The 20,082-nt window shown below is 36.8% G+C and overlaps 1 protein-coding gene across 2 annotated transcripts in view; it reads right to left on the bottom strand.

Annotated features, from left to right (window-relative positions):
• The window catches only part of AFF2 (ALF transcription elongation factor 2), a 626,368-nt gene that overhangs the window by 371,266 nt on the left and 235,020 nt on the right, over positions 1 to 20,082 (bottom strand). For both annotated transcript variants that reach the window (XM_081081418.1, XM_081081419.1), the window contains exon 3: positions 18,028 to 18,888. In XM_081081418.1, the coding sequence (XP_080937544.1) occupies positions 18,028 to 18,888 (861 nt within the window). The remainder of the gene's footprint in view (positions 1 to 18,027; positions 18,889 to 20,082) is intronic.

Raw genomic sequence — 20,082 nt, 5'->3', positions numbered from 1 at the left:
AATTGAATCTAATAATTCATAAGTAATTTATTTTCCACCCAATAGGTATTTTAACATTCTCAAGCATTTATATATCATGGATATTTTAATATTATTTTTTACTAATTTTATTTAAGAGTTGAGCCAGTGCCAAAGCAAATGTAAAGAATGTCTTTTTGTTAGTTTGTTTTGTGTGTATAGAAGACATTCACACTCAGTCTTTATCTTCCCAAACTCTAAAGGCTAATTTCAGGAAGATTCAATTATACACTGCAGCTGCAAATTCTGTTTCCTCCAAGAAGGTGAAATGAACATATTTATATGTTATGTAAAAGTCAAACTGTAGAGACTAGATCAGTGGTTCTCAACCTTCCTAATGCCGCGACCCTTCAATACAGTTCCTCATGTTGTGGTGACCCCCAACCATAAAATTATTTTCATTGCTACTTCATAACTGTAATTTTGCTACTGTTATGAATCTTAATGTAAATATCTGATATGCAGGATGTATTTCCATTGTTAAAAATTGAACATAATTAAAGCACAGTGATTAATCACAAAACAATATGTAATTATATATGTGTTTTCCAATGGTCTTAGGTGACCCCTGTGAAAGGGTCGTTCAACCCTCAAAGGGGTCGCGACCCACAGGTTGAGAAACGCTGAACTAGATGTTTATTTCCATATGGCTAATATATTTGCTAGAGCATGCCCACTAAGTAACTTATATCTGTATCTTTGAGGTGTAGAAAAAAGTTACATGTAGCACTTGACTATTTTTGATGCAAGCACTCTCAGATAAAGGTCCAACCTCTAGCCTTTAAGGTCGTTCCCATTCCTACATCAGTAATGTAGCCTAATAGAAGCCTAATACATTTAGTTAAGCCAACTGGACTGGTTGGTTTTGCTTAGTCCTTCCAGCAGCAAGATTCTGTAATTGTATACATTATACCACTGTTCTTAAAAAAGGTGTCTTCTGATTAAGGATGTTGATTACTTTTTCCTTTGAATGCCCAAAGTTTTAAGTTTAGAGTTCAAGTTTCAGCTGTTACTAGATGCCATGGGGCCTTTAGTGAGACCTTGTCCAGCCTGGCCTCTATGTCCTCTAACTGTGAAAAATGAGACTCTCAGTCCTTAAATCCTCTTACAATAATTTCAAAATAAGTAAGTACATAAGAGTTACAGAGAGATTTTCTAACAGTTGAGAACAAAAGAGGAGTGGATAAGTAAAATAAATATATTATGATTTATTTTCCCATATTGAAAATACAATTTCAATTGTAACTATGGAGTGCAAAAATGTTATAAGATCAACTCTATTCTTTCCTCCTGCTTCCACTACCAGAAATTCATGACCTTAACTGAAAGGCAATGACCATGTCCAAAAAATAAAGGCAAGGAGCAGAGCTGATCAGTTTTGACGTAACAATTCAGACAGCCACAATAACCCTACTCCAAGTCCACCAAAATAAAATGATGCAATTTCTCACTGAAGATTATATCATGGGTATGGGAAGGACAGTGTTAAGTGGAAGGTTACCCCAACTCTCCTCTCTAAGTAAGTGCATTCCATGTGTAGACATTGAGTCTAAAGGTAAAAGAAAATCAGGATCATAGCAAAGTCCACAGCTATCATTACAAGAGAAATTCAACTGGAAATGTGTTCATTTGACTTGCAAAAATTACAAAATGCAAAACATAATTTAATATACTTCATAACTTCATATTAAATGGTTAATTCCACTTCTGCTATTGCTAAGAATGTATTCAGCATATTTCTCATGGTCTCTAAAGTCCTATAAAATCTTTCCAATTTAAGATATTAATTTTTAAGTGGTGAACCAAAAAGGCCATTGTTAGGAAATAAATTCTTCATTGAAGCATAAGAAAATAATGTTTTCTTTAGTACAAAACTTTGTACAAGCAGCCCAAGTGTTCATCAGTAGATGAGTGGGTAAAAAAGCTGTGGTACATTTATACAATGGAATACTACTGGACTGTAAAAAATAAGGAAATCTTACCCTTTGCAACAATATGCATGGACCCAGAGAGTATTATGGTAAGTGAAATAAGCCAATGAAAGAGACACAAGTGCAATATGATCCCACTTATATGTGGACTCTAATGAATAAATAAACTAATAAACAAAATAGAAACAGATTCATAGATACAGAGAACAGACTGATAGCTATTAGAGGGGGTATGGGGCTGGGTGGAAAAGGTGAAGGGATTAAGCAAAAAAAAAAAAAAAGATACTCATAGACACAGACAACAGTATGGTGATTACCACAGAGAAAGGGTTGTGGGGGGATGTAGAAGAGGGTGAAGGAGGGATAAATGGTGTTTGAAAGAGACTTGACTTGAGGTAGTAAACACAGAACAATATACAAATAATGTGTTATGGAAGACACCTGTTTTGTGAAGATTTGGTTGTCAAAGAAAAGAATCTTGGATCACCATATACCTCAGAGTAATTTTATATCGTCTTTGTTGAATTCCTCTTAATGATCCATGTAATCAATGAATCTTATCAATCAACCTTAAAAATTTCTCTCAAAAGCAGCCATAATTCAAATTGCTGGCATTTCTGGCCTAGAATATTTTCATAGCTTGCTCAGTTTTCTTTCTGTCTTAAACCTTGCCAGCCCTATCATGTCTATTACTCCCTTCCCCCAACTCTCCTGCCAATCCCCCAACAACATGATTTTTCTAAAAAATCAGCTGCCTTACATCATTAAAAGGCTCTGCATCACCTAGAGCTGATACCAAGACTTCAATCTTTCCAATCTCCCCCTTTAGCTCCCCAAACACAGCTGGTTCTTTTCTGTCTCATGAATCTCAGGAGTCATCAGGCCCATTTACAACCTGATGTGGGTTTAACATCTTTATCAAGAAAACTTCCAATCACACTTCAAGAGCTAGCACACAAGTCACTACCTCCTTAAAAACGCCTTTTATTTTTTGTGTCCATATTCCCCTACTTAAGCTACTTATGGTCTGGGAAGATCAGAAATGCCTTCCCATACAGCAGCTAGAAATTGAGACCAGGACTCTCACCCTGAGTGGGGCCTCACTAATTTCTTCATCATCTCAATTTACCAAAACAGAGCATAGTGCCTGGCACACAATGGGTGCTAAATAAAGTTTACTGAATGAATAAATGAATGAAGTTAATGGGTAAGAGAAAATATGGGGTTTTATAGGTATTCTCATCTAATGGATCTACCCAACAATGTATATAATAAAACTTTATGTTGAAAACAACAATTCATAGTATCAAATTCAATGTCAACAACTCAAAATGTTACACATTTTTACATTTGTCCTTTGGCCAAATGTTGCACTTAAATATTAAATATGCAACAAGACCATTTTCATTTTTAAATCACTTTATTTTTCAATTATAGTTTATATACAATATTAGTTTCAGGTGATGAAACATCATATTACCTTCTAAGTGATTTATTATAGGTATATTGTGGATTCAGACCAAACTCTGTGATGTGGGTCCTTTTTATCCATCAGTCTTCTCTGGAAAAGCATGCTAGATCTTCCCATCTTCCCAAGGATATGAATGCTACATTTACTCCAGTGAATAGAGTAGATATACAGAAAGACAGTTTGGAAGCCTCAGCACACAGGTGAGATCACTTGATGAGGCCCCACTTGATGAGGTTGAAATTGTGGTCTGCATTTCTAGCAGGTGCCTGAGAGGGCATTTCTGGATGTCCTAGAAAAAGCCAACTTTCCAGTTAATTTGCACTAAGATCTAGATTCTATATGAATAGGATATGCTAATAAGGAGATGAAGGTCAAAAGGCATGTTTGCTCTAAAGCCAGGGCCATTTCCTTAACCAGTTTCAGAAGTCATTATCACATTATAGTCTACTAGAGGCCTGGTGCACAAATTCAGGAATGGGTGGGGTCCCTAGGCCTGGACAGTGATCGAGGCCATCAGGGAGCCTGCTGGCAGGGGGGAGGGACTGCTTGAGATTGGCTGGCCGTTCCCCCCCCCTGCATCGGGGCCAATCAGGTGGGCTAGCCAGTGAGGGGGAGGGGTGGCGGGAAGTTGGCTGGCCACGGGAGGTTGGCTGTGGGAGTGCACTGACCACGAAGGGGCAGCTCCTGAATTCAGCATCTGCCCCCGGTGGTCAGTGTGCATCATAGCAACTGGTTGTTCGGTCATAACAGTCACTTAGGCTTTTATATGTATAGATATGAATAGTGACCCCTAAGACTGTACAAGATGGCAGCTACTTCTCCCACCATCGACCTATTTAATGAAATTGCAACATAGTTGTAACAATCTTCTATGCACATACTTTAAACAGTGAGTCATCATGGCATTCTTATATAATAGGAAGCATGGCACTTGAAACTCCAACAACTTCCCAGGTTTTATGTAGTCCATTTCATCTGGCTAAGATACAACCTCCTTTTTTCAATCATCCCATTATTTTAGTTTTTGGAGCCTTATTTATTTATTTATTTATTTTTTAAAATATATTTTATTGATTTTTTACAGAGAGGAAGGGAGAGAGATAGAGAGTTAGAAACATCGATGAGAGAGAAACATCGATCAGCTGCCTCCTGCACATCTCCCACTGGGGATATGCCCGCAACCAAGGTACATGCCCTTGACCGGAATCGAACCCGGGAGCCTTCAGTCCGCAGGCTGACGCTCTATCCACTGAGCCAAACCAGTTTCGGCAGGAGCTTTATTTAAACCTAATTTTATCTTTTAATCCTTAACAAAATAGATTCTTTCTCCTATAACTCCTTTATTCTGAGTCTCCCAGAACCTAGGTATTGCCAGGGAAGCTGGACAAAAAATTTGCTATTATTTTCTAGCCTTCACCTCCCAGGAATCCACTAGCATTATAAGGGCCTACAGAAAGACACATGGACACTGGCACATGCATATGTACACACATATACACAAACATCCATACATATCAGCTATGAAGAGCCTACAGGAGCTGCCACAGACCATCAGACCTTTCACCCAATGTAACCCAACTTCTCAGGCTGTGCAAGAGGACTTGCTATTTCTAGAATCTTAGAAATCCTTACCGCCCCTAAACTCAAGTCAAATATATACTTTAGTCTTTCTAATCCATAAAGGATTCCAGAATTTGGACTAGGTTCTTCTTCTCCCTAGAAAAATTACAGGACTGGCTTTCTTTTAGTGGTTTTCTCTGAGGTCATCTCTTTGCATCCTGTGATTCTGAGTCCAAGCCTGGACATGCAAATTGTTCTCTGCCCCGGTTGCTCAGATACTCCAATTCTAAGAACACAAAAGATGAAATGACCTTCACCTAATGAGTCACTGAAAAAAAAAAATAGACACCACTGAATAGAAATGTGGTTTTTGGTGTTGAAGAGTTATTTCTAATTATGGGCAAGTAAATCTTATTGACCTGTGTGTAGGGTTGAGGGAGTCTCTATTCCACTGGCTAATTCTTCCTGTACTGCAGACACCTCTCCTGACTCTAGGATTCTACTCTCTAAAAATCACTGGACTAACTTTCCTCCTCTCTCTACTTAAGACCATCTTCCTATTGATAATAGGAATGGCAGGCCAAATGTTTTTGCTGTCTGAAGCTTTGTATATCTCTAGCACAGGGGCCCGCACACTAAGTTTTCCAAGTCAAATCCAGAACACTGCCTATATTTGAATGGCTTACAGGCTAAAAATGTTTTTTACAATGTAAGTTATTAAGAAGAAATAAAAAATGTTTTTGACACGTGGAAACATGACATTTGAGTTTTACTATTCACATATAAAGTTTTATTGGCACACAGCCATGCTGATTATTAATGAATTGTCTATGGCAGCATTTAGTACTTTCCACAAACTGTATGGTCCACCAAACAGGAAATATTTGTTTTAGATAAAATGTTTAACCACCTAAGCATTGGCAAATTATGTTTTCTCTATTATTTAGTTGGAAAGAAAATTTATTCTTACTATGCTAAAAGATTTGTAATCAGTTTTGTACAATTGTACTTAAACAGTCTGTCCATAATATTTACCTTTCACATAGGTACAGAAAAAATTAAAGAGCATTAAAGAGAATTAGGCTCAGAACCATTGTGGACTAAACCTGAGAGTTCTAAGATGGGGAAGCCACCTCCCTCCTATAGAGTAGCTTGGGGTTTTCACAATGAACACAGACTGGTCTCTCAGTCTGGGATGTATAAAGTATAATCCCTCTTGTAGTAGGTTAAATAGTGCCCTTCCAAATTCATCTCCTCATAACCTCACAATATGAACTTATGTGTAAAGATTATCATTGCATATATAATTAGAGAAGGCCCTGATGTCCTTATAAGAAGAGGAGAAGGCATAGGGAAATATACAAAGGAGAAGGACATGGGAAGACAAGAACAGAAAGTAGAGCAATGCTGCTACAAGCACAGAAACACCTGGGGCCACCAGAATACATGAAGAGACAACAAAAGATTCTCCCCTGGAGTGCCTGGAGGGAGCTCAGCCCCACTGACATTATTTTGGATTTCTAGCCTCCATAACTATGAGAGAATACATTTCTATTGTTTTGTGCCACCCGGTTTATAATACTTTATTATAGTATCTATAGAAAAAGAATTTATCTCCAGTTTCCAGAGTCATGTCAATTTTTCAAAAATCTTTATAGCTATTTAGCTCATTTTTTTTCACAGTAATTCTCTGAGGAGAAGTATATGGATTATCTGAATTCTTTTGCTGATGTACAGGGAGACTCAAAACTTTAATATCTCTGAATAAAAGCCAGGGATCCTGCCTGATCCTTGTGAAATACCCTTGCAATTTGGTCATCTGTAGTTTATAAAATTAATCTACTTGGCGGGGTCAAACATTTGAGAGAAGTCTTACTCCTTCTATAGCAGTTATTTCCACGCCTAATTTTTAGTAAGCTCTCATTCACATCGAAGGTTTATCTTGAGGATGGTTGTACTTCAGTCACAGAAATTCAGATTTTAGTTATGCTGTCTGAGAATTCTGCTAAAATCATCTTACCAAACAGACAAAAACTCAGAAACTTTATGAACCAAGAAAAGGTCCTCTAACAAGTTGTGTCATATGTTACTCATTTAGGAATATTGCAAAAACACTACTTCTCACCATATTTTTAAATGAAAAACACATGGCTGTAACCTGTAATACCACCAGAAAAATTGCTCTTTTGGTATGTTTGGCCCCAGACTTTTGAAATATGAACCCAGCAAGGGAATTTAAACTTAAGCTGGATTCAGCTCATTATTCTCTTGCCCCTTATGTGCCTGTAGAGAAGCTACATTTACAAAATTAACCCATTTATATACAGTACCACACTTAACACCAAATACCATTGTGGAGATAGCACAAAATACCTGGGTTCTAGTCCCAGCACAGCCACATGCTGGCTGTGTGACATTAGGCAAGTTCCATTTAGTCTTTCTGAGACAATATTTCAACATTTGTGAAGAGGAAATGATAATCCAGGACCCTGTAAAATCAGGTCAAAATAAGATAGCTGGGGGCAGGGGGAAGTGGAGAGATGCTAAGCAAGTAGTATAAAGTTTCAGTTATGCAGGATGAATAAATTCTGGAGAACTAATATGCAGCACTGTGACTGTATTTAACAATACTATAGTATACACTTAAAATTTGCTAAAAGAGTATATTTAAGTGTTGTTAGCACACATACAAAATATGGTAGCTATAGTGGTGATAGATATGTTAATTAGTTTGGTTGTGGAGATTATATCCCAATGTTTATGTATTTCAAAACATCAAGTTGTATGCCTTAAACCTACACGATTGTTATTTGTCAATTATACCTCAGGGCAAGATAATGTATGTGAAACCACATGTAAACTATAAAATATAAAGGTGATAAGTTTTTGTTACTGTTACATATTACAAACTCCATTTGGTAAACAAAGCATAACAGTTTTTTTAAAAGATACTTAAGTAAACATTATTTGCTTTCACATAAATTTCAAAAAAACTGAAGAGACTTACAACAGCCATAAAACTACTACAACTCCTCCCTAAAGCCCTTTGCATTCACTATTTGGGTTGAATCAATATCGTTATCTACGTGTCAATTTTTCTTATTCTTTAATGCAGAATTGTGTGCAGTATGTTTTTATGACCAGCTCAAAATGTACTAAGCTAATCGATATAATTCAGAGATATAAGACGACGATTTGAAACACACTTAACAAAAGCTTATCACTTTACTGCATACTGAATCTGTCAAAATATTTTCCTGAAAGTAATATGAAAATAGAAATTCTCCCTCTTTTCATTATGTTTCGTAGGTGTTGACAAAAGGATTAGGAGGCTATTTCCTGAGTTCACAGCTTGGTATTTTCCAATGAAATGCTGTATATATTTATCTTCTTTTTAAAATGAGTTCAAATATAATAATACTCTAGGTTAAATTGGTATTCAATCACAAAAGATTATCTAATTCTAGCTTTCCCATATTTACCTAGTCTTAAAACTTTCCCAACTGCTCTAAAGAGTTGTAGCCAGAGGTATACAGGGTGGGCTCACATCATTTAACATTCTTCTAATGTCCATACTCCTGGTGGAGTATGAGAGAGGGAAGCAGTGGCTGAAGTTACTTTACAATGTGGGTTTGGGCTTAATTACAAAGGAGAAGCACGCACTCAGAGATTTACAGCTGGAAGAAAGCTCACTGATGAGCTAGTCTAAATTCCCTTTGTAAAAGGAAGTCTAGATGAAATTTCTCTCAAGTCCACAAAGCAAGTCCTGGCCAGAAGTGGACTTCAGATCTCAGTAGTCATCATCCAAAATATGCTTTGTAATTAATACACAACATGTTCCCTCACATAAGAATTTACTTTAAGCTATTTCATAAAGCAGTGAAGTAACAACTGAAATCACAGTAATTGAAAGGATTTTAAGAAAAGACTATGAGCAACTATATGCCAACAAGCTGTACAAATGGGGATGAAATGGAGAAATTTCTAGAAAAATATAATCTTCCAAAACTAAATCAGGAAGAATCAGAAATTCTGAATAGACTGATAACAATTGAGGAAAGTAAAGCAGTAATATAAAAATAAATAAAAATAAACAAGCAAACAAACAAACAAAAACTTCCAGGAAACAAAAGCCCTGGTCCGCAGGGCTTCATGGGAGAGTTTAACTAAACATTCTAAGAATTAACACCCATCCTCCTCAAACTATTCCAAAAAATCCAAGAGGAAATAATTCTTCCAAGCTGTTTTCATGAGGCCAGCATTATCCTAATTTCAAAACCAGAGAAAGACACTACAAAGAAAGATAATTATAGGTCAATATCATTGATGAACATAGATACTAAAATCCTCAACAAAATATTAACAGATCGGATCCAGAAATATATTAAAAAGATCACACAATATGACCAATTTAGAGTTATTTTAGGGATGCAAGGCTGGTACAATATTCAAAAATCAATGAACATGATACATCACATAAAAAATTGAAAGATAAAATCACACGATCATATCAATAAATGCAGAAAAAGAATTTGACAAAATCCAACACCATTTTTTTAAATATATTTTATTGATTTTTTACAGGGAGAAAGGGAGAGGGATAGAGAGTTAGAAACATCAATGAGAGAGAAACATCAATCAGCCGCCTCCTTCACACCTCCCACTGGGAATGTGCCCGCAACCAAGGTACATGCCCTTGACCGGAACCGAACCTGGGACCCTTGAGTCCGCAGGCTGATGCTCTATCCACTGAGCCAAGCTGGTCAGGGCCCAACGCCATTTTTGATAAAAACTCTCAGTAAACTGGGAATGAGAGATCACGCCTCAACATAATAAAGGACATATATGACAAATACTAAAGCCAACATCATAGTAAATGGGCATAAACTAAAAACATTTCCCCTAAAAACAGGAACAAGACAGGGATGACCACTTTCACCACTCTCATTCAACATAGTATTGGAATTCCTAGCCACAGTGATTAGACAAGAAAAAATAAATAAAAGGGAGCCAAATTGGAAAGGAGAAAGTAAAACTCATTATTCGCAGATGTCATGATATAATACTTAGAAAACCCTAAAGACTCCACCAAAAATTACCAAATTTAATAAGTGAGTTCAGCAATGTAACAGGATACAAAATTAAAACCCAGAAATCGATGGCATTTTTATACACAAATAATGAACTCTCAGAAAGAGAAACTAAGCAAGTAATCAAATTTACAACAGCACCAAAAAATTAAGATACTTAGGAGTAAACTTACTCTACGAGGTAAAAGACTTATACTCAGAAAACTACAGGATGTTGGAAAAAAGATAGAGGAAGATATAAACAAGTGGAAGAATATATCATGCTCATGGAGTGGTAGAATTAACATCATTAAAATGTCCATACTATCCAAAGCAATCTATAGATTCAATGCAATCCCTATTAAATTACCAACAGCATATTTCACAGATCTAGAACAAATATTCCAAAAATTTATATGGAACTAAAAGAAAAAAAAAAGCAAATAGCTGCAGCAATCTTAAGAAAGAACAAAGTTAGAGGGATCACTATACCAGATCTCAAATTATACTACAAAGCCACCATAGTCAAAACAGCCTGGTACTGGCACAAGAACAGGCATATATATCAATGGAACAGAACAGAGGCCCCAAAAAGTGACCCAAGCCATTATCCTCAATTAATATCTGACAAAGGAGGCAAGAGCATACAGTGCAGTAAAGACAGTCTCTTCAATAAATAGTGTTGGGGAAATTGGACACATACATGCAACAAAATGGAACTAGACCACCAACTTACACCATACACAAGAATACACTCAAAATGAATAAAGACTTAAATGTAAGTTGTGAAACAATAAAAATCCTAGAAGAAACCACAGATAGTAAAAACTCATACATCTCTCGTAGCAATATGTTTGTGGATACATCTCTTAGGGCAAAAAAAAATTTAAGGAGAAAATAAACAAATGGTACAACATCAAAATAAAAAGCTTCTGCACAGCAAAAGAAACACTCAACATAATTAAATGGGAGCCCACTGTATGGAAGAACATATTTGGCAATGATACATCTGATAAAGGGTTAATTTCCAAAGTATACAGGGAACTCATACAACTTAACAAAAGAATGATAAACAATCCAATTAAAAAATGGGCAAAGGACCTAAACAGACAATTCTCCAAAGCTGACATACAGAAGGCCAAGAGACATATGAAAAAATGGTCAAACTTACTAATCACCTGAAATCTGAGATTACTAATCATGCAAATCAAAATGACAATGAGGTACCACCTCACACCTGTCAGCATGGCTATCATCAACAAATCAACAACTGACATGTATTAGTGAGGAAGTGGAGAAAAGGAAACCTTAGTACATTGCTGGTGGGAATGCAGACTGGTGCAGCCACTGTGGAAAACAGTATAAAGTTTTCTCAAAAAATTAAATATAGAACTGCCATTTGACCCAGTGATCCCACTTTAGGAATATATTCTAAGAGACCCAAAACACCAATAAGGAATAATGTATGCACCCCTATGTTCATAGAAGAAACCACAGATAGTAAAAACTATTTACAACAGCTAAGTACAATTTACAATAGCTAAGATCTGGAAACAGTCCAAGTGCCCATTAGTAAATGAGTGGATAAAAAAGCTGTAGTACATTTACACCATGGAATATTATGCAGCAGTGAAAAAGAAGGATCTCTTACCCTTTGAGGCAGCATGGAAGGACCTGGAAAGTACTATGCTAAGTGAAATAAGCCACTCAGAGAAATATAAGTATCACATGATCTCACTCATATATGGAATCTAATGAACAAAATAAACTGATGAACAAAATAGATCCAGAGTCATAGAAGCATGGAACAAATTGTCAAATCTCTGAGGGAAGTTGGGTGTGGGTGGGTGGGAAGAGATCAACCAAAGAGCTTGTATGCATATATGCATAACCCATGGACACAGACAATAGGGTGGTGGAGGCCTGATGTGGGAGATGGTAGCAGGCTATAAGAAGTCAATAGGAGAAAAAAAGGAGACTTATGTAATACTTTCAACAACAAATAAATAATATTAAAGAAAAAATAAAAATCACAGAACACAAAGACAGTTGCACTTAAACCAAATAGTCTAATTCATTTTAAAAAATTGAATGTTGAAATAGCCGACATTGTTACAGGATGCTGATAGCTAGAATCATTTACCTGCAGCCTTGAAAAGAAAAGAAACACACACACATACCCACACGCAAAAGAACAGGACTTAAGGAAATAAGAAGGAAGCTAAAAGCAGGGACATTTGGATAATCTTTACTACACCAAAGTTGAGATCTAGTACTGAATTTTACTAGTGCTAATGAGAAAACAAAGTGAGAGGAAGTATTGAAGGATAGGAAACCCCAAGGATGGAGAGCATTAGAACAACCATGTCAGCACTATTTTACAAAGAGCCTTTGGAAAACAGGTTCAGGAAAAGCTGATGCCTAAAAACAAAGAAACAAGATGTGCTTTCTTGTAAGGGAGTAGAGAACACAGCGGTTCAAAAAATATTGCTAGATAACAATTTGTTTGAGATTTCTCAAGTCACCATCCATGAAGCCATTGAGAAAGTGACGTTTCAAGTTCAGCATCACAATCTGGCTGCCAGATTGCCTGTACAGTCAAGACACTTTTAACAGTCTGGCTTTGTAGTCTTTTTGGACTTTGCCTCTACACACATAAAGTTGCAGACAAACTGGCCAGTCCTCAGAATATGCCTTGCATGTTCTCACCTCCCATTTTTGTAGCTTCCATTCTTTCCACCCATTAGTAATATGCACACAAATGAATTGCCCTCCAGCTCACTTTCACCTACTGTAATTCCACCCAGTTTTCAAGGTCAAATTCAAAATCTCTCACATTCATTCTCTGTAAAACCTTCTAGGGTGACCCCTATGCATCATGTCTAGTGAAATAACCCTATAATTATGAAAATGGTTTCATCCATACCTCTCCAAGACACTTTTCCTAATCACCAAATTGTGGCAACCTTATTTGTATCTCCTATACCTCAGACCTCACCATCACAAAGAATTCAAGACTCCCTGCTCTACCTGTATTACTAACTGCCTCTTTCAAATTCTCTGTTGGCCCCATACAGCTCAAGGGTACACCAAAGATAGGGAGAAAATTAAGAAGTGTGTTAAAGTAAATCAATTTTAGTTATGAATGAGACCAAGGAGTTGGATGAGCTAGTAACACACACACACACACACACACACACACACACACACACACAAACACACACACAAACAAAGTGACAAAGGTGATGGACTGGAGAATACAAAACTTTCTGGATCCCACACTTTTATGGAATAAATGCTAAGGTCAAGGTCTTTTTTGGTGCCCTGGAACTATGAAGACTTTCAGAGGCATCACCATTAATTTCTAATGGGATGGGAATTAGACAAGTTATAGCCTTAGACTGGATACTATTTTTTCCATAAGAATGAACAAAAAAACTTGTGATATACATCAAGTGAAAAATGCTTAGAATGGGTTGCACACAATAGCTGGATGTCCTTCTATTCTTTAAATCAGCTGCCATTATGGTTTCTGTGTGCCCAACTGGGCATATCCAGAACACAAATGGTACCTTTTTATCATTCTCTGCAGTTCTCACCAAAGGGATCTGAGATTCCCATCTACTTCATAATAAATAAATCCAATGACACTCACAGTGTTCACTGTATGGTATATAAAACAAAACAAGCACAGGCACAAACATGTGAGCAATAACTTTTTAGCCAGTTGACAAAACTAGTCACTAAAATAAGCTAAAGTCAAATCACATAATTTTTATCAGTTCCATTAAACTTTTCTAAGAGACTCCTAGTTTTGAGGCAACTGTAGCCTCAGATAGTCTTAGGTCACACCAAGAGCTGCTTGTAAAGCAAATGAACCTTTATGGTGATGACACTCCACACATTAGTATTGTACTTATAAAAGCTATTGATTTAGGATGGAGACACTTAATACATGTCATTGATCATTTCACTTGTATGAATTATTTACTTCTCAAACAATACTAATAACAAATTGCACCAAAATGCAAAGCTATCAAAACCAGAATATTCTTAGCCTAATGACAAAATAAACAAAAAAAATCTGTAATAAAATCATGTATAAACCTGCATTTATTAACAAATTAATTTCCTAATAAAGCACCATCTGCAAGCAACCCTCAGTTTCCACTAGCTATATAAAAAGGTCTTTTACTGTTTTTAGATGTAGTTCCCAGAAAATTCTTCTAAGGCCAACTGTAGAACCCATCAGTCTATTTTTGGTTGCCTGGAATGTTAATAAATTCTGTAACATTAAGTTTTTACAAAAACAAATAATGTTTGCTTGTTTTTTTAAAATAGCATGCTTCAATAGAAAAACTGACCTTTTGAAATAAAGTTAGGTTTCTAGCATCCTTAGTATCAATACAGAAATTCTAAGAAGCAAAGAAATGTCTCAATGATAGCCTATAATTAAAATTTCTCCACTATACATACAAGCATAGACACATAAACAAACATGGGTGCACACACATGCACATTTAATTTTATATGATCTCCCAGTTCACAAATATAATGACATTTGCTTTTTGTATATCTTAGAATATGTGTTTCCTAGTCATTTACTACCTACTACCCCAAAACGTATTTCATTAGTACACATGTCAGCCTCCTGTCACTAGAGCGAGGGTATGAGTTGGGAATGCTCAAAGAAATGTGATTACTCTATGGACAAGCTTTTTTAGTAATAAAGTAATGCTACCACTCATCAAAGATGGCTGCTTTGACTAGGTACCCAGAACCCAATGCCTGTAACTCTTGGTGCCAAGGACTGGGACTGAATTCTAAAGTTAAGTGCTTTTGAAAAGTTCAACCAGATATAATAGGTTGACTTTCCAGACTTGGTTAGAGTTTTAGCCACATAAATTCCATTAGGTTCAAAGCTTTATAATGTTCTACCCTGTCTGTAGTTATACTAATGTTTTTTCTACACATTTCTGAGCTCTATGTTAGACTTTCTAACCTCTCACTTCTTTCCTTCTATTTTTGGTTTTCACATTACCCTTAGAGTCTGATTATTCTCCTGACTTTAGGTCACTAAGATTCGCTCTACCACTCTTTTAAATCCTTCCTTGAAACCTATATTTTAAAATAAGTACTTCACTGATCTTTATGATGACTGTATTGCACCTGGTCCATTTTGATACAAGGCTCTACCAAAGTCTGTTTGTACCTTTCCTCACCAAAGGCTGCATGCAGTGCACATAGATTGCTTATTAGATCATCATCTCCAGAGTTGATGATAGCTCAGAATCTCTTTGGAAATGTAACTCTCAATAGTGTGCCAGAGCATTGAGCAAAAACATGAAGTAATTTCTGAATCTGGGTCAATCATACTGTAAATATATGACAGAGGATTACAACAGAGCAGATCTCACTGAAACTGTGACCTGTCACTCCACTAATCAGGTATGGGCACAGGCTGACAGACCTCTTGATGGGCCAGTGCTATTTGGAGACCAGTTCTGAATGATGGCACCACCATGTAAGGAGGGAACAATAGCAGACACCAGGACAAGAACAGGACAAAAATTACATTCCTGTCTCCCATTATACCCCTTTTTCAAAGCAGGTTTCTTTTGGGTTTATAAGTATTACAATCCTGTAATAAGCCATCCAGTGGAAATTGGGATTCAGGTTTCCAAATGACTCTGCAGAAGTAGAGTAGAATAAGACACAGGAAGACAATGCACAATGAAAGAAATAAAATTGAAGATGGCTTTTCTAGCAATTGTTTATCTTTGTTAATGTTATTTGATTAACATAGCTTAGTAAATGTAATCAAGTAACCATTTTTGAAATTCATTCATTCAACAAATATTTATTGAGTATCTACTATGTGCCAGGCATTTGCTAGGCACTTAAGATACAGAAAAGAATGAGACATTTCTTGCTCTCAGGGAGCTCACAGTCTAGTGGCCGAGACAGACATAAACAAGTAACTACAATACAATGAAAAAAGTGCCCGTCAGAGTGTATACAAGATGCTAGAGGAGTCCAGAAGAAGCAGTTTGTAATTAAGCCTGGTGAAAGTGACAACTGAGTATATGTGAAGGAGAAGCAGGTCTTCACCAGGAAGACAAGGGAGAGTAGGGAAATACATTGTATGCTGAAGGGGCAGTAGGCACAAAAATAAGGAAATGTGATAAAGCATGATATGGTGGGAAACCACATGTAGTTCCATATGGCTGGGATTTCATCTGTGTATGAAGAAGTGTTGACATATAAGTCAGAAAGGGAGTATGAAATCAGAGAATGAAGAGCTTTGAATGCAGAATTAAGAAATCTGGACTTTTTCCTGAAAGTGATGAGAAGACATTGAAGAATCCAAAATAAGGAGTGACATGACAAGATCTGCCCATTAAATCAGTCTGTATGGAGGATGGTTTGTAAGAAAGGTGAGACTAGAGGGAGGGAGACATGGTAGGAGGGGCTATCACAACATTCCAGGTGAGAGATGATCATGGGCACTTCAAAAACAATGAGGGTGAAGAGGTCACAGATTAGGGAGATATTTAGGAGGAAGCTTGACAAGACTTGATGAGTTATAATACAAAAAGCACAACTTCCTCAGAGATGAAACAATATTAAAAACATGCATTCAGAAAATACAACCAACAGCCCCTTCCTTTGTATTCCCATAATCCTCTGAAATCACAGCATCTGCTGAGTATGAATAGAGGAAGAAAAGCCAGAGGACACATATGGTCAGATTTCTCTAATTCAGACAGCACTAAATTAGAATCTGCAACAATACAGATTGTCTGTCACTCCTATTAAGAATTTCAAACTACCTTCTTCCTCCATATATTTTCAAGATTCTAGTCAACAGTAACAATCTAAAAGCAGTGGCATCTTACAGTCAAGCATTTGAGGTATAGTAGGCAGCAGCTTATATGGTGGTATCTAAGGGGCACCCAATATGTGTTGCCCACCCAGGGGCCACAAGGCATAATATGCAGTCATTACAATTCATTCCTTTAGGAGAGGCTTTGGTCCCTCGGAACTTCTCTTTTACAAGGCAATTCCTGAGATGGGTAGAGCATTTAGTCATTCTAAACCCAGTGGAATTCTGGTTGAGTATAATGCCTTTGGATTTCATGGAAGGGCTCAAGGTAGTGACACAAAAGGGAAGGTTGAGGAATATAGAAGATAACACAGATCTTACCAATAAATAGCCCTGCAAGCACTTGAGAAGCTAAGATTCTTCATGGTCATTTTTGTTTGTTTTTGTTAATCCTCACCCGAAGATATGTTTTCCATTGATTTTTAGACAGAGTGGAAGGGAGGAGGGGAGACAGAGTGAAACATTGATGCGAGAGAGACACATTGATCGGTTGCCACCTGCACACACCCAGACGGGAGCCAGGGATCAAGCCTATAACTGAGGTATGTGCCTTTGACCAGAATGAACTCAGGACCCTTCAGTCCATGGACTGACGCTCCAACCACTGAGAAAAACCAGTAAGGGCAAGAAGCTAAAATTCTTAAAGAATGCCTTCCACATCAGGATCCAGCAAACCACACCTGTACATTCAATACCTCAAGGAACTTTTTGTGTTTTGTTTATGATATTGGCTAGTCATGGCCTATAGCGACTCAAACTTTTCATGGGCCTCATGGCCAATTAAAATCTCCAGTGTTATTAAATTTGTACATAATATTGAAAATATATTGTCTGAAACTACTTTATAACTCCAACCTTTCATTCACTCAGACTGACCTTGTCTTTTGTCATTCCAAATTATGGAGATATTACTGAATTTGCAGAGTGTTAATCAGTCAAGTCACAAGTGATAGAAGATCAAGACTCAGTTTCTGACCTTGAAGAGTCATACTTATGGCGTGAGAAGGTAAATAAGAGCTGCTTGTGAATACTTTATAGCAGTAAACCAAAAAAAAAAAAAAAGGAACAAAACAAAACTTTAAAATTACTTACTTCACTTGTTTGGAGAATTGTGAACTTTGGCAGTTTAGTCTTTGAACTGGCTGTACTTGGTTTTCCATCCAAGAGGGATCCAAATGACAGATTCCCAAAACTGTTCTCAAATTCAATAGAAGGTTTCAGTGTTGGAGATATGTCTTGTGTCTGGTCCTGGCCATCCATAGGTCTCACATATGCAGTTGGTTTTTGCTGCCCCATGCTTGTTTTGCAGTAAAGCCCTGGTGGGAAGTTTTGAACTGAAAGGCCACTGCTAGGAGCCAATAAAGAGGAGGCAAGTAGGGGAGACCCAGGTACTTGCACTGTAAATTCAGATGCTTCTGGTGAGTTAGATTGAAAGATTTCTTTGAATGTATCACCTCCACTGGACTTGAGATAACTGCCTTCCTTTGCTGATGGGTTTGATCCTTCAAGTGTTCCAACTTGAGGCTGTTCAGCTGGGTAAACAAAGTAGTCTTCCAGTCTAGCTTGGGGCTGATCCTGTGTAGATGGCTGCATCTTATTTGGCTGACTGCTGGCCTGGCTAGCCGGTACAATGCTAGTGTTATGACTATCTCGTGGCCAGTCGGGTTTTGATTTCTTGTTGCTGTGTATTAGAGTTGAATTCAGTATCACAACAGAAGGTGGAGGCATTGGTCCAGAGGGGTGAGTGTTATCCTGATAAGGAGGGATCATTCGGTTCTTTTGTTCTGGGAAAAAGCTTGGTTCATTTTTGTTGATGGGAGTCTGGGGCACAGAATTCTTTGGGACTCCCACTAGGTGATTCTGATTAGAATGGTTAGTTAGCAAATCCTTCATTTCATCATAGTTTCCCAGCGTGTTCTGGACTCTGTTGGCAAGTGCATCACCTTTGTTTGTCTAAAATAACAAAAAGATGGGGGTGGGAGGAGAAAGAATGAATAGGTTTGTGTTTCCTAATGTTAATGTTTCAAACAGATGTTCTAAGTAGACTAACATATAAGGTTCTCTAAAATTTTCAGGCTGCTATTCATACTTTTCATGTGCTATATAAGAAAAAAATCAGTAACGATATTGAAATAGTCTCTTGGAATGAGCTGTGTGATTAACATTTGTATACTCCCTGGCCTAACCTTAAATATTCTTACTGGGAAAAAGTTTTAAATTATGTTACTTATGAATTTTATTAGCAAAATACCTTACTTTAGATCAGTTGAGCTGAACTCTTACATTCTGCATTGTGATCAACAATTTCTACTTACTGATCATTGGAATTATAAAGGATTATTTAAATTATATTGTTCTTGACATGTCACCCCTTTCCACTACATTATACAATGAAAAAGGCTTAGCCCACTAGATAAGGAAGAAGTCAGTTAAAGTATCCTATCATGGCTACCTTCAGTTTAGAAAAAGCATGGGATTTAACAATATCTAATTGAGCTGACTTATAACTAAAGTAAATCTAATTCCTTTCCATCAAAGAACTATAAATTACTGGTGTCTGCCTACATGTTCTGGGGGAATGGTATTTACATATTGATGATTCATACTCATTTACTTTGAAATGGCGCAACTGTTTATCAACAGTAACTCAAGCTCTCCTGTGTCTTAGGTGAGTTAGAAAAAAAAATATTCAAGAATTTAAACTGTTACTTGAGTAAATCAAAACACAGTCAGATTTTCAAAGTGATGTTGGCAACTGAATCATTCAATGGACAACCAACATACCAGCTATACCATCCCCTGTAGGTTATACTAATCTTATTTAAGTGGTGTGATTGCTTTTAAAATATTTAAGTTTCTGAGTATTTTTTTTTAATATAGAAAGCATAGCCTTCATAACTAAAAATAGTAGAGAGCTGTATACTGGGAAATGACTGATGAAAACTCAGCTTTTCAATTTTGAAAGTGACTTTTTATTATTATTTTTACCTAGTAAATATGTTATCAAAATAAGCTGTTGAATTCAGAAGGGCAAAGTACTTCTTTGTGCCTAGACTTTACTATTCTGGCCCAAGATGTTGCAATGAAACAAGACTACTGGCATCCATGGAGGCATGTGGCAGCAGGGCCATTAGATGGATGGAGAAG

The sequence above is a fragment of the Myotis nattereri genome (genome assembly GCF_964212035.1).
Source record: "Myotis nattereri genome assembly, chromosome: X".
In the NCBI taxonomy this organism is placed as follows: domain Eukaryota; kingdom Metazoa; phylum Chordata; class Mammalia; order Chiroptera; family Vespertilionidae; genus Myotis; species Myotis nattereri.
Note: the sequence above shows the minus strand (reverse complement) of the source record. Positions and strands in the feature narration are given on the sequence as shown.